General features: G+C 30.6%; 1 protein-coding gene across 1 annotated transcript; it reads right to left on the reverse strand.

Annotated features, from left to right (window-relative positions):
- Nucleotides 1–837: 837 nt before the first annotated feature.
- LOC123205452 (E3 ubiquitin-protein ligase DIS1-like) lies at nt 838–5250 on the reverse strand. Its single transcript, XM_044622399.1, has 4 exons — nt 5022–5250; nt 3518–3745; nt 1821–2207; nt 838–1438 (listed from the first exon to the last, which is right to left on the reverse strand). The coding sequence occupies exons 2-4, from the start codon at nt 3728–3730 to the stop codon at nt 1118–1120; spliced, it is 921 nt and encodes a 306-aa protein (XP_044478334.1). The 5' UTR covers nt 3731–3745; nt 5022–5250; the 3' UTR covers nt 838–1117.
- Nucleotides 5251–12069: the final 6819 nt, after the last annotated feature.

Genomic DNA, 12069 nt, shown 5'->3' on the forward strand with positions numbered 1-12069 from the left:
AAGTAAAATTTGCTGAATTTTTGTTTCAAGCTTAAAATATAATTTTTAGCCATCGGGCTTCGTTTTCCTGGGATTGATTTAGGGTGAGCCTGAATTAAGTTGAAAGAGTACCCCACACCTGAGGAATTAAGAGGTGGTACTGTTGACTTCCCAAACTTTAGGGGTTAAACTAATTTTTTCCCGTTTATAAGTGAACACGTTACAAACACGCTCATGACAGCACGTTGTGTTTTCGATTGAAATAGGGCTGGATTCGAGCCGAGCCAGCTCGAGCTCGAGCTCAGCTCGGCTCGATTAGAGCCCGAAACGAGCCAGGCTCTGCTCGGCTCGATCGAGTCGAGCTGGCTCGGATTGGCTCGGTTGATTTTTTTTTAATATTTTATACAAAACGGCATCGTTTTGATTTATATATATATACAAAACGATACCGTTTTGATATGAAAAACAAACCGAACCGAGTCGTAAACGAGCCGAACTGAACTCGAACCGAGCCAAGATCAGCTCGAATAGAACTCGAGCCGGCCATAAAAAAACCGAGCCGAGCCCGAGCTCGGCTCGGCTCGAATCCAGCCTAGGTTGAAATGAGAGAGTAAAGAAGTTCTATAAAGTTAAAAGACGCAATCCGACCCCTTAAGGTATGGTATAATTACAAAATACCCATAAATTGTTGTAAACTAACAGAATCCCCCCATTATTAGTGAGCCATTCAAGAACCCTTAGATATTGATCCCCATAATTTACTTTTAACACTTAAAATTGAATAACGAGATAATTTAAAATTTTGCACCCTGGAGGATTTTCTGTTACTGGAGTAAACATCAGAGGAATTAACTCTAGTTGAAAAAGTGAGAAGCTTTGTTATTATATACGCTAGCGAAATAGATAACTGTTTATAAACATCTCACTTGTTATATTTCCAGTTTAATATGAGAGATGGGATGAATAATAGAAGAATTGTAGGCATACAAGTCATGTATTCAACAAGCAAAGAGAGTTTGCTTCCCACAATTCATGACCAGAATACTCAATTCAACTATTCTCCTAAGCAAGCAATAAAATCTACCATCTATAACAGGCAAATATGTGATTGGAAGTTGCAAGAAGCAATTCCCATCACTTACTGTTCTTTCCAAATTCTACCAGTCACTCTAAGCTTCAATTCTTTCCGGTCACCACCAGAGAAGAATAGGGCCATGTTTCTATGGATAATGAGACCATCAAAACTGTCACGCACCTTTCTGTGGCTGTCCCTTATGCTCCTAGGCACTCCTTGCCATGTCATCTTCCTCCCATTACCGCCAACTTCCAGACTGTAGCTGTAGTTTTTGGTCTCATTATCATCACCCATGAAACGCAAGAATGCTATATAGACAGGAGAAATACCAAGCTGGAAGGCTTCAAAATGCAGACAGAAGAACTGACCAAAGCAACTGAAAACCTATAACATGGAAAAAGAAATCCAATCACATACGTGAAAAACTTTCAGAAAATTTTAAACAGTTAAACTAAATCCTTGATATTACCTACCGTATAATCATATAAAGAATACTATTGCCAGTCCATAACAGAGAATAAAAACCTAGTAAAAGTCTACTGTAAATCCAGTATTGCCCTTTTTACAAAACCAACATCAGAATAACAAACTGAGGTCATTTTTTTGCAGATAATCAACATAACAATTCCATTCTTAATAAGACCCAGTATTAATACAAACTTGCTTTACATTCATCAAAACAAGTACTTGCCATAGAAATCGAAAAAACAACGAAATCTTTTTTGCCATGAAGAGCCAATAACTATGAATAAGAATCACAATATACCGTTAACATCCAAGTGGCATTCTCAACCTCGTGAGGATTTGCTTTCACATAACGATGGTTGAAAGTACTGCCATTGTGCATGTCAACTTTGTGATCATCTTTCAAATGAGAAACCAAATAAGGAATATCACCCATGACTGTACATTCTGATCCTGCATAAGGACAGTTAAAAGGTCTAAAGACACACTGGGATTCGTGTTTCAGCTTGCTGTAATATGGATATATGCCTATGCACCCAAAACTCTGATATTTACAAGGAAGCTCAAGAGATGCAGCCACCTTCTCTAGTGCAAGGCATCTGATGTTGCCAAGTTCATGCCTGCAAGTAGGGCATCGATTGTGCACCCTGGGCTTACAACCAGAACACAGCGTGTGCCCATTTGAACACTGCAACAACAAATAACACCAACATGGACAAAACAAACATTTAGTTTAACTTAATGTTCTCTTAAATCAATAGCTTAACACAAGTAACCAAAATTGCCTACAATATAGCTTCATTGCAAACTGACAGATTTCTACAGAAAATTTTATTCAAGAATCTTCATACAATATCTATTTCCATCCTGTTTCAAATCTCCATTTCACTACCATGCTTGACTTCATAATATAACTTCTTATATTTGCCAAGGCATAATCAATTGAAAAAAAAAAAAAAAAAAAACCTATAAGGGGCCTTTAGGAGATGAAATAATTTCTTAAGTCATACAAATTCAAATATTATTTGGCAGGATGTGTTGGTGGTAGTCATTATTGCTGTAGTAACCAAATGCAAAAATCTCAAGCTGGCAAGAATATTTAGCAAGAACAAAGATTCATAAAACAAAATGGGATAATAAAACATTGATAAGTTAAGATAAAGTGTCCTATCAGAAGAAAGGTAAGGTAACTAGCAATAATTTGATATTACCTACTACACATGATGAAAAGAGTTTTACTTAAAACAATGTTGACCATAAAGTGTCCTATCAAAAGAAAGGTAAGGTAACTAGCAATAATTTGATATTACCTACTACACATGATGAAAAGAGTTTTACTTAAAACAATGTTGACCCAAACCAATATTAGCATTTACCAAACACCGAGAGTTTCTAGGAACTGCATAAAATAGAAAGGTCTTCAATCAAATGGGATGCAAAAATCTCAAGCTGGCAAGAATATGTAGCAACAACAAAGATTCATCAAACAAAATGGGATAATAAAACATTGATAAGTTAAGATAAGTGTCCTATCAAAAGAAAGGTAAGGTAACTAGCAATAATTTGATATTACCTACTACACATGATGAAAGGAGTTTTACTTAAAACAATGTTGACCCAAACCAATATTAGCATTTACCGAACACCGAGTGTTTCTAGGAACTGCATAAAATAGAAATGTCTTCAAACAAATGGGATTCATCAAAATTACTTCAAAAATAAGAGATTGGTGTAAGAATTCTTTAAGTTTGAAAGGTAAGAGTTCATTTAAATTGATCCACCAACTTGAAAGATATTTTGATCGGATAACATTAATATGGTAGGTAACAGTATCACATCAAAAGAAAGATCAGGTGAAAAACATTAATGTGATGATAGCAAAATAATGTGACAACAAGGAGTACTACATAAAAAATATGTATTAGATCAAAACAATGTTATCATTCAGCAAACACCAAGTTAGTGTTATCATCGAAAATATAAATGAAATTAACAAACCTGATGAATAGGAGGGTACATGGCATTTAAGCATACAGGACATTCTAAGAGTTCACGGACACTACTAGACACAGTCACATTGGGCTTAAGAGCAGTTTGAGTAGGATCAACCACCGAAGGCTCCCTGATATCCATCATATCCTCACTTTGAGGAGGATCAATAACCTCGGGTTTGTTACGTAGATCATCATAAAATGGATTCCCAGATGCCATGCTTGTACAGCCAGTCTGTGAAAATTGCAATTTCCAGTTGTATAAAATCAAAACACTTGAGAGAAATGATATCATCAGATTATGAAGATGTTTATCCCTTTTGATAAAACTCAAAAACTAAATAAATAATCCCACGAGAAAAACTCCAATGACATCAGCAAATCAGATTAACCATAGCCAAAATGTCAATATTGCAAAGTAAAATTTGCAATCTCCATCAGTTACATAAAAGCATTATTTAAATTTTCTTCTGCCTTGTTTGACATATCTCCTATTAATATTCTTTAGGGATTAGATTTCAAAGTTCCAAAACAAATAAAAGGATAACGTCCCAATTTTATAGGCTCATAACTTGAATTAGCAAACCCCAGCTATCTACTTTTGCGCGTGTGTTAAACTGGCATGAAAAATATAGAAGTTGAATGCTCACGGATGAAGAAAATGCACTTAAACTGTATCTTTTAGCATTTGTTAGCTTGGTCTACTTCTTTCCTTAAATTGGCATGAAAAACCTAGTACTGTTTCCAAAAACTATTTCTACAAACTTCAATGGCAGAAATGCCCTAGCCCTACCACGTATTTCATGTATCAGAAAAACCAACCGACAGTACAAATCCACTTATTTTTCTCTGTAACGTATCCTCACCATCAACCTTTTTGTTTTTAGAAATTTTTCTAGTTGTCTTCTCTGTATGTACAGAAGTCGAGTTTTGACTTCCCAACCTACAAAATCAGCCATATCTCAAGGTCGAACTGGCTGATCAATTCCTTGCTCACATTCATTAAATACCAGCAAAAACAAGAGCATTTAAAACTTCCATAGAAATCTTATTAGTAAGTATTAAATAAAGATTTCCACATCATCCACTGAAGAAGCTTCCCCTTTCTCCATGTTTATGACTCAAAAAAACAAAAATACTCTTCGCTTTTTCAAATCCATTTCCAATTGACCTTAAACTTCAGCATATGGGTTCGATGATCAATCAAGTAACATAACTGGATCATCTAAGAACCAGAACAGTCACTAAAATTTTTAAAAGTTCACCAAAATACAATATAAATAACAGAAAAAGTAAAATAAACGAAAAAGGATATTTAAGAATTTAAATTTTAAAAACCCTAAAAACTAGAAGACAGATGGAAAATCAAACGAAAATCTGCGGCAGATCTGCAGTATTCCAAAAACAAACATAAAGCTATAAAGGGAACTTCCCATTACATCATATGCGAACAATTAAAAAAAAAAAAAAAAGAAACCCAAATAGAAAACGAGGCAAATGAAGATATTTACCTCGAAAATGAAATGATTTTCGATCAAAATAGCATTGTCGGATAAACCCTAACTCAGAGAGAGGAGCAACAGAAATTTGGTTTGGCGAGTGGGCAAACACAATTAATACCAGGTGCGCGAAAAAGGACAATAAAACGAGAATTTCAAATTAAAGCCATTGAGCTAAAATTTTTCTCGAGAAAATACAAAAGGGAAAAGTTTGGAAGTAAATGTGCGGACCCTCTGCCGTGTTCCCTCCTTTTTTTTTTTTTAAAAATAAAGGGAAATTAAAGCAGATTTCTATTTAGTATTCGTTAAGAAAAAAATGTCCTCCTTTTTCAATTTTTAAGTAAAAATGTTTTTATTTGTTAGTTTCAAGTAAAATATTTTAAAACTATCAAAACTACCTTTTATCACTTTTATACATTTATTATATCATTCAGACTCTCACTTTCATTTTCATTTTTACTTAATATTTTATATTATAAGTTCGTTTGAAAGAAAAAATTTTCATTTCTAAATTCAAATCGAAACAAATCAATTCATGAAAAAAAATATTTATACAAATCTTAACTCAAAACTTAATTTTATTTTTTAAATCAAGTTCATGTGTTATATAAAAGGGGATTTTGATATTTAATAATATATTAAAGGTTAAAAAATGTTAGGAAAATATGTGGAGTATTTTGATAGAAAATAATGTATGAAGGTTTTAATAAATGTTAGAAAAATATAGAGGTATTTTGATATAAGACAACATATGAGGATGTTAAATAAAATTTCAGAAAAATATAGGAATATTTCGATATTAAACAATATAAGAAAGTTTTACATGACATGTTAAGAAAATATAAGGGCATTTGATACAAAACAACATATGAGGGTGTTAAATGAAATGTTACATAAATATAGGGGGTTAAAAAAGTTAGAAAAATATGAAGGGCATTTTGATATTAAACAATGTATGAAAGTTTTAAATTAAATGTTAAGAAAATATAAGAGCATTTCAATAAAAGATAACATATGAGGGTGTTAAATGAAATGTTAGATAAATATAGGAGTTAAAAAAATGTTAGAAAAATATGGGGTATTTTTATATTAAACAATGTATGAAAGTTTTAAATTAAATGTTAGAAAAATATATGGATATTTTGATATAAGACAACATATGAGGGTGTTAAAAAAATGTTAGATAAATATAGACGGTTAAAAAAAATTAAAAAAATATGAGAGACATTTTGATATTAAACAGTGTATGAAGGTTTTAGATGAAATGTTAGAAAAATATAAGTGCATTTTGATACAAGACAACATATAAAATTGTTAAATAAAATTTTAGATAAATATAAGGGGTTAAAGAAATGTTAGAAAAATATGGGGGCATTTTGATATTAAACAATGTAAAAAGATTTTAAATGAAATGTTAGAAATATATAAAAATATTTTGATAAAATATAAGAGCATTACGATACAATACAATATTTGATGATGTTAAATAAAACTTTAGATTATAATATGGGGTATTATGAAATTAGACAAAATATGAGAGTACTAAATAAAATATGCTGACAAGTATTTCGATATTATAAGAATATCAAATTCGTATATGTTATCAAAAAATGGTGCATTTTGATATTGTATAATATATTGGAGAGTAAAATGAAGTATTAAAAAAATATAAAGGCATTTGAATATTAACCAATATATGAAATTAATATTTTGGTTTTAGATAATGTATGGGGGTATTTAATGAAATGTTGGGAAATTAGAGGTGGCATATTGGTTAATGGTTATTATGGATTTTTTTTATAATAAATGTTTAATTTTTTGTTAAAATTTTTCATTATAGAATTAATAATTAAATGACTTCTATTCATTTCCCAAGAAAATGGATTCAACGTGATGAAAACACAATGAAGTATGTTGAAAGTTTTAAAAAATCGGTTAAAATTCCCTCTGAAACAACATTTGAGGGATTTATCTAATTTTTAAGTGAACATTATGGTATTAATCCGCTCAGAAACTATATTCAACTATGTATGAAACTAAAAAAATTTGAGTTCGACTACCTTGTAAAGATAAAAAATGATGAAAATGTGTGAGGCCTTATTGGCATGTTTTAATACTTCAAGGAATGTATTCATATTTTTGTTACATGTATCGCAATCGAAGGAGAAGAAGAAAACCAACAACAAAAAATTCGGGGCAACAATGATAGTGAAGTAAAAAATGAATCTGCTGGAGAAGACTTGATTGATTTTTATAATAATGCATTCTATATTGTTGTTGAATGGGTTTGTGAAGAATAAAAAAGGGTTTTAGATTGAGATAACTTCAAAAGGAACAAGATGAGTGATATTCCTCTTGTGAGGCAAACTTTGGGGATATATCACCTGTTAACTATGATTAAATAGTCTTCAACTTGAAAATCCTATAATGAGTGGCGAGAATTATTCAGGAGTATTTTGATAATGTCCCCACTTATTCGTGTAAGTGGCTATCCGATTTTCCTCCATAGTCTTCAACATTATTAAGTGGTACAGGATCGATCTAAGAAAGGAATATTGTAAAAATTGGTGACATTATTAATAACAAAAAACACTTGAAAGATGTTGTGGACTAATTTGCCCTAGAGAAAGGATTTCAATACAAAATGCTTAACTCTAACACAAGGTGATGGAAGATTTAGTGTTATAATGAGAAATACAAATGGTTTTTATCAGGAAAAAGAGTCAACCCCAATCAAGTCTTCCAAATCCATAAAATGAATCTTAGTTGATTAGATAATGCCACATTACAGACAAGTTGTGGCTCCGGCCTTAGGTCAATTAATTGATCGTATTTATCAGCTTAAAGAGGTCATTATCAACATCACTGACAGGTATAAAATTGACATTTCATATTCATGAGCTTAGCGGGCAAGAAATTGGGCATTAAATTCATTAAGGGGCTCACCAAAGAATCATTTATGCGCTTACCTAATTATTACTATAATTTAGAGTGTGCTAATTCAAGAATTGTGCAGCTATAGAAACAGACGTGCGTATTGCTTTGAGTAATTTTTCATGGCATTGGGATGTTTCGTCTGTACATTTAAACAATATCTTCGACTTGTTATTTGTGTTGATGTTATGTTCCTTAAAGGTTGATATATGAGACATTTATTTCTTGTGATAGCCCTCGATAGTAATAACCGAATCCACCTAATTGCTTTCGATGTTGGTAAAAAGGAAGATCTGAAAAGAGGTGTTGGTTTCTGAAAAAGTTTAAAGAATGTGTCAATGAAATACTAGAGTTGACAATAATATCAAATCAACATCATGTTATATACTGTACAATGTCTGAAATCTTTTCAAATCTACACCATAGGTGTTATTGCTATAACTTTCTTTGTAACATGCGACCAAAGTACAAACTCAACTCACAAGTAACATGTTTATACATTTATAAAATTTTTATACCTATTATTAAAAACAAGGTGCTCATATTATTTATAAACTCGCAAGTTATGTGTTTATACTAGAAAGGTACAAAGTCATATATAGAGGTAGATTTTGAGTCTACGATGAAATCTGTTGATGTGATACATCTTTAAGTCGAGGCTTACTTATGTGAGGTGGGGTTTTACCAATAGAGTGGGGCACATTTTCTAAGGCACCGGTATAACATAATGATAACTAATATTACAGAGTCATTTAATACTCTCGTCAGACACACACAAGGTTTGCCTATCACAATACTCATTGAGTTTATTCAGGGCATAATGCAATAATGGTTTTATGAGAAGAGAAATCATGCAAGTACATATGGAGTTAATACTAATTATCTATTTGAGTATGATTTTTTACCCATATGATTGTTTATTAACAAATGTGTTGATGCTTTTTCAAATTGCATATGAATGCCCCCACTATGTTACAACATGGATAAAAGAGAAGTTTGACCCCTATGTGTTGAAGGTTGCATGCTTGGAGGTTCGTCCAATTACAAATGTTCAGTATCAAGTTATAAGTAGCAGTGGATACAAGGGCATTATGGGCTTTCATGAAATAGCTCATTCGTTTAAGAATTTTTAGCTTTCATGTATTTCATTCAAGCATATTGTTATTATTGCAACACATATAGGGCTCACAAATGTGTATGCATAGGTTTTTCTTTTCTTCACCACCTTTTACTACCATGCATTATATACAAAACCTATCAATCCACTAGGAACAAATCAGAATGGTTACCTACCCCGAAGAAAGAGTTATCTTATCCCTCATTCTTGATCGTTGTTGATCAAGTCACCCTTTAAACAAAAATCGATGTCCTTCACAGGGTGAGATCATTACACCCAAGGTTTGTAGTTGTTGTAATCAACTAGGGCATGCTTGAACACAATGCAAAAGCCTAGCATTGGTTCCAAGCTTTGTCCCATCAAGCTCATCTAGAAGAGATAAAAGAAAGATATCTTCACAACATTCCTTTTAGTTTGATTAATTTATGATTTATGTATTTGTTAAAATGATATGTAATTGATGTACTTTGATTAATGTTCCATTTAAGTACTTATTCATATGTGATGTAATTTATTTAGTATAAATAATGTTTTACTTATATAGCTGTTAGAATGAACATTATTTATGTAATTGTTGGAATGAACATTTTTTAGTTTGATAATGTATGATTTACTTATGTTGTTGTTGGAATGAACATTATTTAGTTTGATTAATGTATGATTTGCTTATGTTAGACCTGGCCACAGGCCTGTTTGCCCTGTGAACCGAACCGAAACTGGCCTAGATAAAATTGAAACTGGAACCGGTAGAATTGAAACTGGACTGAATCAGAACCGAAACCGGATTTTGACAATTCAATTCCAGTTTATCTAATTTTAAATCGTAAAATCGTTGGTTCACATCCGGTTTATAAATTGACAGTTAAATCGGCAGTTTACATCTTCTGAACCTGTAATTTTTATTTTTTTGAATTTTTTAAATTAAAAAAAAAAAGAACCAACGGTTCCCTACAAACCTGCATATTTCAAAATTTTTGCAGGGGACCAACATATTGCAGAATTTTTGTAGGGGACTACAAAAATTCTAAACTTCGTTTCACCCCTCTTTTTAAATTTTTTTTTTTAATTTTCCCTATATATATTCATTCAATGTCTCAACTCTCCCATTAAATCCTTCAAACTCTCTCATTTACTCTCATTCTCATTCTTTCAATTTTTAATACTCTCTCAATTTTTCAATCAAATTCTCTCAAATTTAATTAAATTTTTTCTTTATTTTTTATTATTTTCAATTTCAATTTCTATTATACAATTCATAATTAATTATAAAATTTATTCCTATAATTAGTTTTATTTATTATTATCTTTCATAATTAGTGATATAATTAAATTTATTTATTATAAAAAAAAGCAAGTAGTGGAAATTTTTCTAATAATAGGATATTTGATCAATATTTACATATAACAAATGTGAATGAAAATCAATTTATAGACGATTTTTCAACACAAGAAAGTGAAACCCACTATGTGGACGTGGAGTAGCAACAAAAATATCAACAGCAAGTGGAGATGGAACAACACTCCCAAAAAATTTCTATCTCTAATATTTTCAAAATTCATTTCAAGAAAATACAAAAAGAAGATGGTAATTTTGAAGTTGTTTGCAATTTTTGTAAGCAAATTTATAAATTCAAACAAGCAAATGGATACGAGACGTTTAAAAGACACTTGGAGTCGAAGCATCTAGAAAAAATGGGGCAAAGTCGAGGCCAAACATAAATAACCGGGTATGGTTCTATATATAAATTTTTATTTATTTATAATGATAATAAAAGTAAGGAAGCATTTGCAAAAATGATAGCAATAGATCATTTAACATTTAGTTTTGGTGAAAATTTAGGTTTTAATATTTTTTCTAAAACTCCATTAAATCTTGCACATAAAACTATTTTAAGAAACACATTAAAAAGAATATTATTTAGTTTATATAAACAACAAAAAAGGGAATTAATTTAATTTTTTACAAATTTTGATTGACGTGTATCTATATATAGTGATATTTGGAGTGACCATTGGCAAGTTCACTCTTATATGTGTATAATTTGTCATTGGATAGATGATCATTTTCAATTATAAAAAAGAATTTTAACATTTAGGGTGTTTGATGATCGACATACGGCTGATAATATTTATAGAATAATTAAAGGAATATTAGAAGAATATAAATTAGTTTATAAAATTTTATCAATTTCATTTGATAATGCATGTTCAAATACGACCTCAATAACTGATTTAATTAAAATTTACAAACCCAATTTAAGGGGTAGATTTTTTTATATTAGATGTGCATGTCATGTATTAAATTTATGTGTACAAGATGGTTTAAATTATCTTAATAATTATATTAGTCTAATAAAAACAATAATTTCATTTTTATGGACACATTCCCAAACTATGAAAGAATTGGGTAAATTTTGTAAACAATATAATAGAAGACCAAAAAGATTTCCTTAAGATGTGCCGACTTGTTGGAATTCAACATATGAATTACTCAACAAGTCTTTTAATTATAAAGATTTATTGTGTTAATTTATTTTACAAAATGTGTCACAAGTTACATTATATCCCCAATATTGGGATATTTGTAAAACAATTTTAAATATATTAAAAAATTTTAATAATGCAATTTATACTTTAAGTGGGGTTTATTATCCCACTTCTCATTTGTTTTTAAGTGAAGCCGTTAATATTATTGGGGCTTTATAGGAAGCCGAACAAGATGTTATTCTTGAAGAAGCTATTATTTTAATGAAAAAAATGGTTAACTTACTATAAAACAATTCCAGAAATTTTTCTTGTTACTTGCTTTTTTGATCCTAGATTTAAATTAGATAGTGTTACAGATTATTTGACATTATATTATGAATGTTTGCAATTAGATTGTGAGGATGAAGTTAATATTCCATTAACTATAACTAACATTATGAATTTAATTAAAGAAATTTATGCTAAATATTCATTAATTTATGGTAACCAAGGTGGTTCTTCTTCCTCTCTACCACCTATTGC

The sequence above is a fragment of the Mangifera indica genome, unplaced genomic scaffold (assembly GCF_011075055.1).
Source record: "Mangifera indica cultivar Alphonso unplaced genomic scaffold, CATAS_Mindica_2.1 Un_0006, whole genome shotgun sequence".
In the NCBI taxonomy this organism is placed as follows: domain Eukaryota; kingdom Viridiplantae; phylum Streptophyta; class Magnoliopsida; order Sapindales; family Anacardiaceae; genus Mangifera; species Mangifera indica.